Here is an 18247-nt window from a genome sequence, read left to right as displayed (position 1 = left end):
CAGATTCAATAGACCATTCGGAACTAAAATTATAGAAAGGTCACTAACAGTCTGCATATAAAAGATATTACAGAAATATGTGTTGTTTATTTTACTTAAGGGAAAGACACCATAATAAAGCTTCACCTTTTAAAAAATGATCTTTGCCAGTTCTGAGTGTTGACACATCATAAAGAACTATAAATATAAAAACCTACATTTTTAAATTATGAAAACTCTTCAAATGAAATGAGTTATTTTCTGTTTGTTTTTTGTTAAACTTCACCCAAGAATATTTTTCCATTGATTTTTAGAGAGCATGGAAAGGGGGTTGGGGGAGGAGGGAGAGGAACATGGATCTGAGAGAGACACATCGAATGGTTGCCTCCCACACAGTTCCAGCCTGTGCCAGAGATATGGTTGCCTTCCAACCTGTGCCAGAGATAAAGCCTGCAACTGAGGTGTATGCCTTTGGCTGGAATTTAACCAGGACCGTTGGGTCTGAAGGCTGATGCTCTATTCACTGAGTCAAATGGGGTAGGGCAAAATGAGTCATTTTCTGACTACTGACCCTTAAGCATATCTTTAGGATATTATTAGATTTAATTGGCATATTTAATTTACAAATTTTGTGATGCTCACAGCTATTACTGTTATTTTTTCTTTATCAACTTTATTGAGATACAATTTATATACAATATAGTGAAACCATTTAAAATATGCAATTCCATTAGTTCTGGCAAATGTATACAACCTTGTGACCAGCACCATGATCAGTATACAGAACATTTCTATTATCCCCAAAAGTCCTCTAGTGTCTGACTATGTGTAAGCACCCTAATCCACCTGCAGCCCCTAGTGACTGACATACTTTGTCATCATTGATTAGTTTTTTCTTATCTATAATTTCTTTCTTTAAAAATATATATTTTATTGATTTTTTTTTTTTTTTTACAGAGAGGAAGGGAGAAGGAGAGAGCATTAGAAACACTGATGAGAGAGAAACATCAATCAGCTGCCTCCTGACACCCCCTACTGGGGAGGGCCCACAACCAAGGTACATGCCCTTGACGGGAATTGAACCTGGGACCCACTGAACCAAACAGGTTAGGGCTTATCTACAATTTATTATAGGTGGAATCTTACAGTATGTACGCTTACATCTAGCTTATTTTACTCAACGGTTGTTCGTAAGGTCATTCATGTTACTGTTACTGTGTATAAAGAACAGACTCTTAAGGTTGCCTCTACAACCCCCACCTCATAGTATTCATGCCTTTGTGTGATCTCTTCCCCTTGAATAAAGGCAGAACCTATGACTTATTTCTAAGTATGAAAATATGGCATTGATTACTTGCGTCAACAGTTCACAATAATTAGACTTAGATTAAATGCTGCTCCAGTCCACCTGACAAATCTTAAAAACAAGCCCTGAAAGGATCAAACTGTTTCCCAGTAACTTAACTGTCAGAGAATAAAGCTCAAGAACAAAAATGAGAAAAAAAATATCCAGTATCCAACTAAGCAAAAATTTGAAATGTCTGATATCTAATCAGAAATTTCTGAGCAGCCGGGACTGGTTTGGCTCAGTGGATAGAGCGTCAGTCTGCGGACTGAAAGGTCCCAGGTTCGATTCCGGGCAAGGGCATGTACCTTGGTTGCGGGCACATCCCCAGTAGAGGGTGTGCAAGAGGCAGTTGATCGATGGTTCTCTCTCATCGATGTTTCTAACTCTCTATCCCTCTCTCTTCCTCTCTGTGAAAAATCAATAAAATATATATATAAAAAAAGAAAAGAAAAAGAAAAGAAATTTCTTAGCAAATAAACAGAAAAACATTTCCCATATTGAGGAGAAAAGAATCAACTAACCAAAACCAAGTGAAAACAGACACAGGTGGTGGAATTAGCAGACAAGAATATTAAAAGTTATTATTGCATTCCATATGTTAAAAAAGCTAGAGGAAAGGTAAAACATATTAAGTAGAGATCTGGAAGATATAAAACAGACCCATATCAAAATTGTGGAGATGAAAAATGCAATCTTTAAAATGAAAATTACCCCAGATGGATTAATAGTAATTTGACATTGTAAAAAAAAAAAAAAAAAAAAAAAAAAGGATTAAATAGGGACTTGAAGATACAGCAAGAGAAATTATACAAAATGAAACCCAATGTCTCCACAAATGAACAGCACATCTGTGAGCTGTGAGAAAACTTAAAGCAGCTTAAAATTATCAAAATAGGGGACAGAAAAGGACAGAGAAAATATTTTGAAGAAATTATGGCAATTTTTTTTCTAAATTTGATGGGAACTATAAATCCACAGGTCTAAGAAGCTCAGTCCTCAGTCCTCATTTGACATAGTTGATCACTTCTTTCTCCTTGACATTTGGCTTCTAGCACATGACACTTTTCTTTTTTTTCTCCTACTTTTCTGGCTGTTCCTTTTTTTTGTCTGGTCTCTTAATATTGGGAGTAGGTGAGGGGGGGTGGGGGGGGATGCAGTCTTTCAACTTCTCATTTTCTATTTACACTCATCCCCTTTGTGATCTCATCCAGTCTCCTGGCTTTAATTATCATTTATTTGCTGTCAACTCCCAAATTTTATCTGCAACCCAAACTTTTCCACTAAATTCTTGGCTTATATACAACTCACTATCTCTACTTAGATGTATAATAGGCTTATCAAAATTAACATTTCCAAAATTGATCCCATTTTCCCAAAATTTGCTCCTCCCACAGTCCTGCCTCTCTCAGTCAACAACTCCATTTTCCCAGGTAAGGCTTAAAAGCTTAAGATCATCACTGACTTTTCTCTTTCACATTCCACATCCAATTTGTCAGCAAATCCCATCAGCTCTACTTTTACAATAGATATGGAATGCACCTACTTCTTTCAATGTCCACTCATACTGCGGTGCAAATCACAATTATCCCTTGCCCAAATTATTACAAGAGCTTTCTGTCTCCATGTTTTGCCTATGACCCCCTTAATCTCTTTGCAATGCAGCAGCCAGAGTGATCCTGTTAAATACAACTCAGAGCTTCGGCCTGCTCTTTTCAAACTGGCCTATAACACCCTTCGTGATTGGGCATCCTGTTACTTTCTTAACCATATCTATTACTTTCCTTCTGGCTCTATTCCAGTCACTCTGCTTCCTTGATGTTCCTTAAACATTGAGCATGCTCCTGCCTCAGGGCTTGTGCATTTACTCTCCAGGAATGCTCCTCTGCTGTTTACCTGCATGGCCAACTCCTCTTCTGCCTTTATTCAAGTCATCTACCTCAGCAAATCCTTTTCCTTACACTTCTTAAAATTGCAACACCTTCTCCAACACTCTCTATTCCTTTTCCCTGCTTTATTTTCTTTAACATACTATATAGTTATTTGTCTAGTTTATTGTCTTCTCTCTCCCACTTTCCCGCTCCAGAATGGAAAGTCTGTGAATGCACAGGCCCTCAATAGATATTTACTAGATAAATGAAAAGGGCACACTGTCTATATATTATTGTGGCAGTAAATGCAGCTTGTAGGTACCTGTACTTTGCTACTAGTAATTGACAAATATTCATCTGGACCTAAAAGTAGTTTAGATTCATTTGGTGTTGATACTATTTACTTTAAAAGATCTTTTTCTCTTTCCTTTCCTGTATATAGTGTTTTGTGTGTTTACTTAGACTTCAATTTACTTTTTCATAGTATGAACTTCTTGGTTTTTACATTTAATAGATATATAACACTACAGAAATAATTTTAGTTTCAGTGTGTGGGAGATACATTTGTTTTTAGGGTATGCCCTACGGAACAGTTATGTTGAATTACTAGATTAGGACAGAGCCATAAAAAGCATTAGAGCTTATTCTAATTCTCTGAAAGTTGCAAAGGCTAAAAAAATGTCATTACCTATTTGTTTATTTATAACTTAATTTATTTCTATACACATTTTAATTCTATACTATTATTGGGGAAAATGAAAAATAGGCTCATTATAAGAAGGCACAGGCATTATTTAAGAATTGCAAATGTAGCTTACAACATTGGAAAGTCTGTTAAAATAAGAAAGCTCAATTTACTCCTCCTAGAAGTTGCCAGTTTATATGCAGTATTTCTTCAAAAAGTCTATGGTATCTACCCATTTTAATGTTCTTTTTCATAGTTCTAGTATTTTCATAGATAATAAGAAGAAATGGAAAAATATATTTCCAGGGAAATATTTACACTCACATGCTGGCATAAAAGTAACTTAATACCTATAACTACCATATATTAGGTATCATGCTACACCACCAGGAAGCAATGGTTCTACTGCTTAGAGTGTGTAGCTGTAGAACCTAGGCAATTTATCTAATTTTTCTTGACCTTAGGTTCCCTATTACATGAGTATAATTACAGTGTCTACCCTAGGATTGTTATGATGATTAAACTATATCAAAATTTTAAAAGTAATGGCACAATACCAGGTATATACGTAAACACTTGATAACTATTAAGTGACATTTAAATTAGGTATTAGCATTTTAGGAAAAGTTCTTTTAGTTGCTAAATAAAAGCCAACTTAAGCCTGATTTCATATAGTCAATATATATTTACCGAGCATTTACTATGTGCCTCCTTATGTGCCAGGCACTAGGTTAAGAACTGGTAAGGAAAAAGGGGAAAATTTATAACAAGGGTGTTGGGTGGTACTTAGAACTCAAAGGTAGGCTTGCAGCTGAACTTCATTCAGAAATGAAACTGGGAACTGGAAAGCCGCTGGAAACCTAGGAAATAGTCTGTGTCTCGCTATATATTTCTCTTGGCAGACTGGGTTCTATTTTCTTCCAAATAGATGAGCTTTTTCTGCAACGAAGCTTAAATAGTGGATTGAAGCTACGAGTTCAAATGTTACTGTTCCAGCCATACTGAGAGACTGCTCCTACTCCTTTATCTCTCTTTGATCTTTTACCTTAATCCCAGCGTTTAATAGGAAACGAGCATCCATCCTTATCTAAACAGGAAGTCAGCTAACATGGTCATGGAATATTGAAAAAATACTTCAAATGCTTCCTACAGCAAGTTATCCACAATTTATAAAGTGAAAGGTATGGCTGAGAAGTTTGAGTTACTTAACCAAGTTCATGTAGGTAGTGAGTGCCAGAAATAGGATTCAACCCCTGAGGTCGGGCAAATGTAGTGCTAGCACATGCAAGTGAGTGCCACCTTCAATTTTTATCTTTGGAGCTTCACTCGCACTAGTCCCAGCTCTGCTAATGTTTAACAGTTCTTTTCATGATACATACGTTTCCTTATTATTTCCTTATCCTTATTATTAAGGAAATAATCGTACACCTCCACAAGTTTCATGGACTTAGATTGTAAGAGTTTTTGCAAAAATAGAACATGTAATTATAAATTCTCTTATCTAATTTGTATGAAGTTAAACAATTTGCCTTCCAGAAGATACCACTAAAAGCAGAAACTTACCTTCCCATTCTGTTGGGATATTCCCTACTTCATAGTCTACTTCGCTTTTATTTACTGCTTCTATAATTCTTTTCTCTCGAATAATTTGTCCTATAAGACAAAAGTGATTGTTACATTATTAAATGATACAGTAGTTATAATAACTAATATTGTTATTATAATACAGGATACAATAGTTATAACTAATATTCTCTTTGATAATGTATACCCTCTCATATGATAAAAGAATTAACAGGGGAAAAAATAGATTTCATTTAAAATCAGGCAATTTCTATCTGACTGCAAAAACTTTAATTTCCTACCGTAAGATGTAAAATTAATTTTGGTGAAATATATATATATATATATATATATATATATATATATATATATGTATACACACACACACACACACACACATATACACACACACATATATATATACTTACTGTGTACAGAAAAAAAGCAATCAATTAATCTGTAGGGCACTAATGGACAATAAAAACATTTTAATAACTGACAGTGTTCCATTCCCCTAAACTCTATAAGAATAAATATATTAGAGGTGCTTCTGCCCAGGGAATTAATACTTAGGGACCCTAGTAAGTCTTAACCAACCACAAAACTCTGTTGCCACCCTATCCTCATAATACATTGGCAAACGAAGGAATTGAGTGATGGTTTGTACTCTGTGGCCCTTAGGTTGTAAGAACAAAGGTCTGGGTAAAAGGTCTATAAAAATGACAGCTGTATTATTCTTAGAGCAGAGGCTCAATATATGTACACATATTTTTACTAAAATGCTATTTATACCCACCTACATAAACATATTATACAATAGTAACCAGAGTTACCATAAATTTAACACATACTAAAATGTTTACGTGACAATTTTCAAAATGTTGAAAGAGCCAAGATACTGGTTTCTTCATTTAGTCCTTATCTAAATACTATTAGGTCTAGTAATAATTAATGTCGTTTTCTAATACTTTTTTAAATCGAATTTATTTAAACAATACAACAAAATTTAATCAACAATATAGTTGCCGTTGTTTTCTACTACTTGTGCCCAATGCTCAGGAAGCATTTTAATCCCTCTGTTGTAAAATTCTTGTGATTTTGATGCAAAAAAATCGGTCAATGCATTTTTGAGGCATTCTTCATTATTAAATTTTTTTCCAAGAAGAAAGTTTTGCAAAGAACGAAACAAATGGTAATCGGAAGGGGCAATATCAGGAGAATATGCAGGTTGAGGGAGAACTTCCCATTCCAACTGGCGCAGTTTTTCAGCAGTGATTCTTGCAGTATGCGGTCGTGTGTTATCGTGGTGAAGAATTACGCCCTTTCGATTAATCAGCACGGGTTCTTTTTCTCTTAAAGCTTGGGCTAACCTTTCCAATTGGACACTATACACTGCACTTGTAATGGTTTGGTTAGATGGTAAAAGTTCATAATGAAGAATTCCTTTAAAATTCCACCAAACACACAACATCACTTTTTTCGCATGCAAGTCAGGTTTTGGCGTGGGCTGCGGAGCCTCATTTTTGTCCAACCATTGAGGCCGCCTTTTCAAATTAACATACAGCACCCATTCTTCATCTCCGGTAACAATTTGCTCTAAAAACGGCAAACGGTTTTGACGAGAGAGGAGCGAACTGCAAATTGTGACTCTGATTACGGTTGTTGTCGGTCAACTCATGAGGAACCCATTTTCCAAACTTTTGGACTTTGCCAAGTGTACGCAATTGATTGGAAATTGTTTTTTGTGAACAATTTAAAGTTGTCGCAAGCTCTTGTTGGGTAATTTGAGGATTTTGCACCAAAAGAGCTTGAAGAGCTTCTTGATCAAAATTGGACACACAGCCTCGACCACTCTTGTCATCTAACGAAAAATTTCCCTCGCGAAATTTCTCAAACCAACGTTGGCATTTTCTGGCGCTAACTGCATCTTGACCAAGAGCACTTCAGATGTTTTTTGCAGCCTCACTTGCTTTTCTTCCTAATTGGAACTCGTAAAGCATGCAGTGCCGAATATGCTCTTCATCCGCCATCTTCTTAGCCCTAGTTTTGCAACAAAAACCAAACCAAACACAAACTTTTTCAAGCAAAACTTGTTAATTGCACTTCACACGTTCTGTAGATACCACGTGTTTGAAGGTTATGTCAATACAAGTCAACGCCAAGCAAGATTTTAAACGAATGTTTAAAAACGACATTAATTATTACTAGACTCGATATGATGTATGTCATCTTAGCAACAGCAAGTGTAGAAAGAAAAACTGTTGTAAAAAATACAAAATATTGACAAATAGGCTTCTGAAAGTGTGTTCTATAAGCTTTTGAATGTACATCAATAAAATATAGCACGTGGGGAGAAGGGTCTATTATTACCAGTAGCACCACTAAATGCATATATATTACAAACATATCTATATAGACATTTAGATTAACACAAAAATTAACTTTTAATTCCTGTCCATGGGTCTATACACTTCATTTAAGGTTTCCTAAGATTTTTTTAAAAATCAGAGGCCATACCTATTTCTGTGCATGTATAAAGAAAAAGATTAATTCATGTGTTTAATTCCTTGATAATCACTGAAGAAAACTTTTTTCACAAATAGATGACATCAAAGATTTTTAAAAATGATGTACACATCTTTTAAAAATATAAAATATAAAATAAAGCCCTTGGTTTATTAAATAAACTTTTCATACCTATTTTTCATAGTTCTAGTATGGGCTCCATAATAAGTATAGATATATAATAAAGTATAGATCTAAAGTATCTATGTCTTATATCTTATTATGGAGCATGTATTTACTGGTTATAAAAACTCTCAACAAACTTAGGGGAAGAGTAGATGAACTTAAAGGAACTTGAACAGCTTAAAAATGACATGGAAACCATAAAAAAGAACCAGTCAGAAATGAAGAATATATTAACTGAAATGAAGAACACTTTACAGGGATACCTCATTAGAGAAGATGAAGCAGAGAATCAAAAAGACTGAGTTAGAATATAAGGAAGCAAAAATACCTTATCAGAAAAGCAAAAAGAAAAAGGAATTTTAAAAATGAGGACAGAGTAAGGAGCTTTTGGGAAAACTTCAAGTGTACCAACATTTGCATCATGGGGGTACCAGAAGAAGAAGAGAGAGAGCAAGATATTGAAAACCTATTTGAAGAAATAATAACAGAAAACTTCCCTCACCTGGGAAGTAATACACATACAAATACAAGAAGCACCGAATCCCTGGCTGTTGTGGCTTGGTTGGTTGGAGCACTGTCCTGTACACTAAAAGGTGGCGAGTTCAATCCCTGATTAGGGAGCATGTGAAAGGCAACAGATTGATGCCTGCCTGCTCCCCCCCCCAGTTTAAAAAATGATTTTACAAAATTAACTTAGCCCTACCCAGGTGGCTCAGTTGGTTGGAATGTCGACTCTAAGGGTTGAGGGTTCAATTCTTGGTCAGGGCACACACAAGAGTTAATCAATGTATGCATACATAAGTGAAACAAATTGAAACAACAAATCTCTCTCTCTCGTTTCCTCTCTCTCTTACATTGATGTTTCTATTTCTCTCTTTTCCCTTCTTTTTCTCTCTCAAATCAATAAAAACATTTTCTAAGAAAAGAACAAACAACTGAACTCAATAATATTAAGTAAAACAATATATAGTTGTTTAACTTAATATTAAACAATATTAGACTTAAGACAGACAAAATAAAAGTTTGAATTCTGGTAGATTATAATGAATCAAGGTACATGGATTTAAAAATTATAATATAAAAAACAATATTATTTCCAAAATTTAAAAAATTTTAAAGCTAGCTGCCATTGAGCTTATTGTCCTAGGATAAGAGAGTTCCTATTCCTTTGTTTAAAAAAATCTGGAGCCCATAAGGAGTGATCCTGAGTATTGGGTAGATGACAGGTTTAAGTAAAAGATTTCATCTGTTTGCTGATGGCCTGGGGACGGGTGGGAGTAGGGTGGTGGGGGTCAATGGGGGAACAAAAGGAACATCTGTAATTCTTTCAACAATAGAGATTAAAAAAAAAAAGATTTCATCTGTTTTATTGGGCTTCTGGGATAGAGTTTTGGAACCCTGGACACAGATATGAGAAAGAGGATCTAAAGTAGAGAGTTCTAAACTTCAGTCACTGAAGTACCAGCTTAGCAATTTTGTTGTCACATTAGTTTAGCATTCTATCCTTAACATTTTTTTTTTAATTTAGCTTGTTTTTTTCTTTAATAGTCACTTTTACCTTACCCTAAAAATATCCATTAAATCACTTACTGAATATACTAGTTGTATTTTGTGTTAAACACATAAAATAGACATATCTTAAAGATTTAAGAGGTTGTCTTTGTAACCCATGAAGTCATCATGCAGACCGCACTTCAGAAACCACACTGGTCCTATACAGACAGGCCCAGACACACAACATGATGATACAGAGCATAAAAACCAAAACAGCAGTAAGAAATTCCTGTGGATGAGAAATAGCTGAATATACTCTTTGTAATCAGATATGAATATCAAAATCTTGCCAGGATTATGTTTACCCTTCATTTTTATAAAATCTTGTGTTATATACAATAATTTTGTGTAAGGTTTGAAAGAAGAGGGCAGAGATCCTAAAATTCCAGGGTGACCAGAAGGGGGGAAAAAAAGCTAAAATTTATGGCATGTTCACCATATGCCAGATACTAGACTAAGTTTTAACTTTGAATGGGTAATTTTATTTGAACTTGATAATTCTATGAGGTACTATTATTACTTCACTTTATAAAGAGACTGAGACTTAAGAGAACTTGACATTTACTTCAAGTCACACATAAGCAACAGGAAACAGGATTTGAACACAGGCCTTCTATCTCCTTACCCTACATACTTAGCCATGATGCTATGCTGCCAGATTTTAGACATCTACAAATGCTACCTCTGTAAACACCACATTTCAGTTAGTCAATAAAAGTGCCAAGCTAAAAGGACAAGGAACTGCCATTTCCCAGAAGATTAAAAATCAACTATTTCTTTCCCAGGGTCCAGGCTCCTTCCCTAATCCATCCATGCAGGAAAGCGCAGATATTTGGGCAGCCTTTAATCTTTAAAGTTTGGAGCTTCAGAACTCACAAGACATCTATCACAGTGCAGGAGGGATTTTCTTCCACAAGTACCAAATCAAAGGTGGAAGCCTATATTGGTTGTGACCCAAAAACCCTTGGTTAGGGTTTCAACCAGCTGTCTACTTCCAGACCGATAGTTCCCACTTGTGGGAAAGATGAATGAAATTGGAGGTGACTTTGGGTTGGAAAGACACTTAGAAGTGTCAATGCATAATATAAGAAAGTGAGGACTACTGAAAGACAAAGTGAGGTGATACATCCCTGCGATAACTATTCTCTTGTAAATAAAAGCAAGATTCTGGCCCTTGATGGCTGACAGGAGGAGCCCCTGGCCTAGAGGAAAGGTGAAGTGAGTAGTATGGTCAAGGTATGACAATTTCTGTCTGACTGATGTCTGGCCCTTTAACCTAATGGCAGCAATTGGTGCAACCAAGTGATAATCCCAAATCAGTTTGTCTGGTGATGTACAAGACAGAATTTTGCATGTAAAAGGAGGCTTAGAAGTGTCAATGCATAATATAAGAAAGTGAGGACTACTGAAAGCCAAGAATCACACTGTATGTAACAGATTTGGGGACTTCAAACCTTGTTGTTCTGAAGCATTGTAAATTTAAAAATAGATAAATTAAGAATAAAAAATAAGAGTTCTTACACTGAAAGACATTTTCACATAGAACTTTTCATGTAATTTGACTGAAGTTATTAAGATGTAGCATCTATTTATCAAGAGCCTGCTATATACCAGATGATGTTTAGGTGCCTTCAATATATTATCTCTTATCTTTAAAAGAATCTTTAACAAATGATAAAAAAGAGGCATAGGATGAATACTAATTAAACTAGCCAGCATTTGAACTTAGTGTTTTTATGACTTCCAATTGTAAACATTTTCCATTTGAGATTTTAAAATTAGCATAAAAAAGTTTACATACAGGAGGAACTAAGATTGCAGCATAGGTAAACACCTGAACTTGCTGCCTCACACAACCGTTTCAAAACTACAACTAAAAGACAAAACAGACATCATCCAGAACCATAGGAAGGCTGGCTGAGTGGAAATTCTACTACTAGAAAGGAAGAGAAAAGCACACTGAGACTCAGGGGACTGCGGAAGTAAAGTGCAGAGGTACAGAGACGTGCGTGCGGAGAAGGCTGGCAACTGAATATGAGGCTGGCTTTCTCAATCGGGAGGGAGACAAAAGCTCCCACAAACTCCACTCTTAAGGCAGGGCTGACGGGAAGCCATTGCTGTTTGCTCTGCCCTGAGACTCAGCTCCACCCAAGCTGTGTGCAGAGGCATTTGCATATGAATGGCCTTGTCCTTTGAAATCTAAACTTACCTAACAAACTGCAGCTGAGTCAGAGAGACCCAGAACATCCAAAAGAAGGCCCAAGGCCCCATAGCAGCTTACACTGCTTCACAGCTGGGCCTCATCTGGGCACCTCCAAACCCCAAACAAAGAAGAGGAATCTGCAGATCTCTCCATAGCTCTTGCTGGGTCCACTCAGGCAGAGGCTAAATTTGCACCTCCTTGGAGATCTAACAGCCAGTCTATCCAGGGGTCAGAGTAGGACCATCCAGATTACAACTCCTCAGTTTCATAAGGAACACACTCAGGGGGTAGTCTCAGTGAGCACCAAAGCCCCACTGAAGCAAGTCTTGCCTCATAAGGGTGTCTCAAACACAGAAATTCTCCCATCATGGACACAGCTGATTGTCACAGACAATTGGCCTGGAGGTCAATTCCTCCCAGTGATACCAACAACAATCAAGACTTAACTACAACAAGACTGTGCACACGGCCCACAAAGGGATGCGCCAAAAGTGTCCACCTCAGGTAACTGGGGAGGCTGAACCATTGGGCCCTATAGGACACCTGGCACACAAAGCCACTCTATCAACATAGGGAAGCAGCCAAAATGCGGAGACAAAGAAACAGGTTACAAATGATAGAAATGAAGGAAAGCAAACTACTGGATATAGAATTCAAAACCACAGTTAGAAGGTTTTTCAAAAATTTTCTAGAAAAGGCTGATAAATTTAGTGAGACTCTGAAGGATATGAAAAAGAACCAATTAGAAATTAAACATACACTGACTGTGTATAATATACAGAGATCCAACAGCAGACTAGAGGATCGCAAGAATCAAGTCAAAGATTTGAAATACAAAGAAGCAAAAAACACCCAACTGGTAAAGCAAAAAGAATCCAAAAATATGAAGACAGTGTAAGGAGCCCCTGGGACAACTTCAAGCATACCAACATCTGAATTATGGGGGTGCCAGAAGAAGAGAGAGAACAAGATATTGAAAACCTATTTGAAGAAATAATGCCAGAAAACTTCCCCCACCTGGTGAAAAATATAGACTTACAAGTCCAGAAAACACACAGAACCCAAAACAAAAGGAATCCAAAGAGGACCACACCAAGGTATACCATAATTAAAATGCCAACAGACAAAGAGAAAATATTAAAAGCAGCAAGAGAAAAACAGTTAGTTACCTATAAGTGAGCACCCATAAGATTGTCAGCTGATTTCACAACAGAAACTACCGTGTTTCCCCGAAAATAAGACCTACTTACAGGTTTCCTTCTGAGTGAAATATAAGGCATCCCCCTGAAAATAAGGCCCCCCTAGGCTCTGTTTCAGAATGCTATTGCTAAACATGAGAGATTTGGTCCACTGATTCTGAAAGAAATGGAGTCAGAAGAAATTCACCAGGGAAATTCAGGAATTGGATTATTATGATGATGTTCCAGAAGATGATGACATGATTGTCATTGAATAAATGAGTAAATTCTTGATACTGTAGGATTCACAGTTTGTCTGGTTTGTGTTGACAACTACTGTATTGCTGTATAGTATACAGGTAATAAATTTCCTTTATTTTCATTTAACAATAAATGTGTACCGTATTCTTCTTCATGGAAAAATAAGACATCCCCTGAAAATAAGACCTAGCGCATTTTTAGGAGCAAAAATTAATATAAGACACTGTCTTATTTTCGGGAAACAGGGTAGTTCAATGGATTACCTAAAATCTTATTAGCTTTCCCACCTTATAAGGGATCTCAGCTTCTTCCAACTTAGAACATCCAAAATTATATCAAAATGCTTGGTCATTCTGAAATGCCTTAAATTATATGGTCTTGCCTTTCAGGACTCAAAAGCTGTGAGGTCTTAAACTATACACAGAACGACAGCAGAAAAATTCAGAGGGACCTGTTTCCTATATTAGTGTAAATGTTTTGTGTCAAGTTAATAGCACATCAATTTTTTTGTTTGTTTAAAACTGATTTCATTAATTTCTTATGAGCCATAAATAAAATTTGTAAAATTTAAGTCTGAAATTTACATATTAATATTATCACAATTTAAGAAAAAACGATGAACCTATTGCAAACTTGTGTCTGTTTTCTAAATGCATGGTCAACTCTTACTCTCTATATTTCAACTTCCATAGTAATATTATATATAAACAAAAATTTTAATTTCTAAAAATGTTATTCAACCAATAAATATATATTGAATAGTCTTTTGCATTAATCTAGGAAGATTTATAATCAAAAGTTAAATAGGTTTTCTGATTGCATTCCAAAATAAAACACATAATTCTTTGAAGTATCTAGTATTTTACTTTATTTACTTCCTCTCCATTGCTGTGGAAAGAAAACAGTGAAAATAGTTATATTTTGTAAAATAAAGAAAAAAACATTTGACTGTTATGTTAAAAAATCATTTCTTTTCCAAACTACTAGGAATTTTTTTTTTTTTTTTTTTTTTTTTTTATCATTGGGATATGTATACTTGTCCCCTTTCCTCAAAAGGGGTAACCGTTAAAAGGAAAAATTCAAATGGTGAATTCATGACTATTTTTAAAATATATTTTTATTGATTTCAGAGAGGAAGGGAGAGAGAGAAATAGAAACATCAATGATAAAATCATTGATTGGCTGCCTCCTGCATGCTCCCTACTAGGGACTGAGCTTGCAATACAGGCATGTGCCCCTGACAGGAATCAAACCCCAGACCCTTCAGTCTGCAGTCCAACACTCTCTCCACTCAGCCAAACAGGCTGGGACGAATTCATGACCATTTAGTCCACCTAATAATGTGTTCACTCTGACAGACTGAAAGAGAAGCAGCATTTCACGTTTTGATGTGTAGGAAATCTATATTTAGAAATATTTTACTCATCTAAATTATTCTACAAATCTTTCTTTAATAATAAAACACAGAATTTCTCTGGCCAGTGTTGCTCAGTGGTTGAGCATAGACCTATGACTTAGGAGGTCATGGTATGTTTTCCAGTCAGGGCCCATGCCTGGGTTGTGGGCTTGATCTCCAGTGTAGGGGTGTGCAGGAGGTGTTTCTCTCTCTCTCTCCCCCTCTTCTTTCCTCTCTGAAATCAGTAAAAATAAATAAATAAAAAATAAACACAGACCTTTAGTCCAATGTTAAAATCAGAAACATTATACAATTCTTTATAAACTAAATTCTCTCCAATTTAAAAAATATATCTAAAATAGAGAATTTGAGCATTTGACAAAAATAACACAAGAAACTGACATTAAGTGATTCTAGTATGACTATGTCTAAATCATGACAGATGAGTTAAAATGTCTTTAAATACAAATAAAAATGGAAAGACATGATAGTAAAGGGGGGGTTAAAATTCTTTTTAGCCAAATCAAAGGTTTTAAGATATACCATATGGAAATTTCAGGTTTTAAAAAGACTGTTTTACAATGAGGATATTTATGATTGATGGAAAAATCTTCATTTTATAGTCATAGTTGCTAACTAAAGCAAGCAAATTCCAATCAGGTACACCCTTAATATAAAAAGGAATCATGTTTCCTACTGTCAAAATTAGCACATACTCAGACTGGTATAAACCAATTAAATATTTGATTTTCACTTTAGATTTTAACTTGAACACTGGTGTTGTAAATAGAGGTAAAGAGTGAAACTGAAGGAATTAATTTAAAAAAACTGTTACTAGAATTTAGAGAATGGTAAAATTATGCTACCAGTTTAGCACGGGCCTAGCCCAAACTTTATTTTCAAACTTGAAATGAAGAAGATATGGCTAATTATTTGATTGCCTTCTAGATACAAATAGTTTCATAGAAATCAAGTTAATACCTGGTCATTTATCAAAGATCATAAATAAAAGTCAAGGACTGCACTATTAGTTACAGTTACTAATTTACAGAATATATATTTCAAATATAAATAATGAAAATAGAGTACATTTTGTGGCATATTAGTCTTAATTTTTAAAATATATATTATTGATTAAACCATGAAATTACTAATATCCTTCATTAATCTACCTAATTTAGTTACATCAGGCACTACTTATCATTAATGAACAGAAATCTATTCTGATATAGAGACTACATAATCATCTAATGAAATGTGATATTCATCAACTAAACATCAACTTGTATTTGTGGACCAGATTCCTGAATATAAAACTTGAGCTCAGTTGGTAAGAAGTTGAGTCATCAATAATTTTCAAGCTCTATTCTTTCAAAATATCTTCAACAGGTTGAATTTATGAAAGTGTTTAAAGCAGAGATTCTCTGGTTGAGGCAGAGGGGTCCATAGTACCACTCACCTTTTCTCCCTTCCTCTTAGAGCTAACCTCCTCACACTCCTAGAGCTCTAAGGAGGCCTATGAAAATCATTAATTCAGACCAGTTACTGCACTTCTGAGGCAAAAAAAAAAATCCATTCATGAACATATACTGTTTCTCAGAGAAAACTGAGATCTTGTGAATAGCATAAAGACCATCTTACATTTACTTCTTTCCCTACCTTACCTTTCATGTAGTTAATCAAGTAATTGTCACAAACTTCTGAGTAATACGGTGTAAAATAATATAGGATTTTTCCTGCAGTTCCATACCCCTAAGAGTTATAAGTCCTGTTTCAATTGTGGAGCTATGGTTTAAGGCTGGAATCTGACTTAAGGCTTTGCTTACAGTGTTTAGAAAGGATGAGTTCAGTTAGAAATCATTATCTCTCTGAAACAAGAAGTCCTTAGGAATAACAAAGAGGAAAAACTTCAGGTCTTCAAGGAAGCAAGCCTTCACCAGTCCTGGAGGCTCCCTTGAAGGGGAATAGATTGAGGTAGCCTAAGGCCAACACCAACAGTGAAAGGAAAGATAAAAAGAAAATTCTAGCAAGAGCAATTTATTGATAGCATCCCATTATTTTAGTCATTAATTTAAACTTTCCTTATTACAAAACTTTACTTTGGCTAATAATTAATAAAATTGGATGACATAAATTTTCTCTTCATTCTCTATCCCAGTTCACTGATAGAAAGACATGCTAATAAATTGTGAGTTCACCAAAAGGAAGGCATGAAAGGGAAAGACTGTTCCCATTTTGCTTGTCAAGGTTGCAATAAAGATCATTCTTCTTGCGAATTTTATCTATTTATTCCTTGTTTTCCATTGATGTTGAAAAAGGTAAAGACCATAGTTATAAATAGTAAAGATCTGTAAAATGGTATTACTTTAAAATGGATGTCTCCAGAAATACCACACACATACAAGTGAAAATGGCCTGTGCTCACGGGTGTATTGATAATGCATATCAGGATATCTATATATATGAAAGCCTAAGTAACTGTCATGACAGAACAATTGAATGACCAGTTGATCAGTCACTATGATGTGCACTGACCACCAGGGGGCAGACGCTCAATACAGGAGCTGCCCCTTGTGGTCAGTGCATTCCCTCAGCCAACCTCACCCTGGCCAGCCAACCTCCCGTGTTTCCTCCCCCAGGCTGGCCAACCTCCCATAATCCGTCTTCCTGCCCCCCCCCCTCCCCCCCCCCGCCCCAGCCAGCAGTCCCCGATTGGCCCTGATTGGCCTGGCCCCGATTGGGACTGGACGAGACAGCCCTGATCGGCCCTGATCACCAGCCCAGCCTAGAGACCCCACCCATGCACAAAATGCACAAATTCATGCACTGGGCCTCTAGTTTACCTATAAAAGAATCTAATAAATAGACTTTAAAAAAATTACTTTTTCTTAGTAATAAAGGATAAAGTTAAGGTTCCAGAGATCATCATTTAGTCCAATTTAGCAACATATCAATTATGTTAATATAGTTTACTAATCAATGTTATCTGATCTATTTTGAAGATGAGCAGAATCATATTATTAAGCAACAATTATGTATATGGTACTTACTAAGCACTTTTATTTTTATTTTCTTGTTTAATTCTCACAACAATCTTCATCTTTATAAGTGAGTAAACTAAAGCTCAAAGAAAATGTTATGGATGTGGAAAGATGTGTTTTGAATTATATCTAATTTTCTTTTCTGAAAAAGTTTATTATGTTGTAAAAGTGTTTTCTACACATCTATGGTGTGATTTAGCTGTTACTTTTGCATAAGTATAACTAACAATTTTAATTACTTTTAAGCAAAGTAAATGTGTTTTTCTCCCTCAAAATAAGTTTTATTTTTATGTATTTATTTATTTTAAAATTGAATTTATTGTTGTGACATTGGTTAATAAAATTATATAGGATTCAGGTAGTATACATTTCTATAATACATCACCTGTATATTGTATTTTCACATAGAAATTTAAGAAAATGTTCTAGCACAGTCACCTCCTAAGCTACAAAACCTGATGTGCTAACATCATCCACATA

The 18247-nt window shown here is 35.4% G+C and overlaps 1 protein-coding gene across 2 annotated transcripts in view; it reads right to left on the bottom strand.

Annotated features, from left to right (window-relative positions):
• NDUFAF2 (NADH:ubiquinone oxidoreductase complex assembly factor 2) overlaps window positions 1-18247 on the bottom strand; it is a 90044-nt gene that overhangs the window by 20070 nt on the left and 51727 nt on the right. For both annotated transcript variants that reach the window (XM_084880624.1, XM_084880625.1), the window contains exon 2: window positions 5444-5533. In XM_084880624.1, coding sequence (XP_084736750.1) covers window positions 5444-5533 — 90 coding nt within the window. The remainder of the gene's footprint in view (window positions 1-5443; window positions 5534-18247) is intronic.

This window comes from Pipistrellus hanaki (genome assembly GCF_964339955.1).
Source record: "Pipistrellus hanaki genome assembly, chromosome: 4".
Taxonomy (NCBI): Eukaryota; Metazoa; Chordata; class Mammalia; order Chiroptera; family Vespertilionidae; genus Pipistrellus; species Pipistrellus hanaki.
Note: the sequence above shows the minus strand (reverse complement) of the source record. Positions and strands in the feature narration are given on the sequence as shown.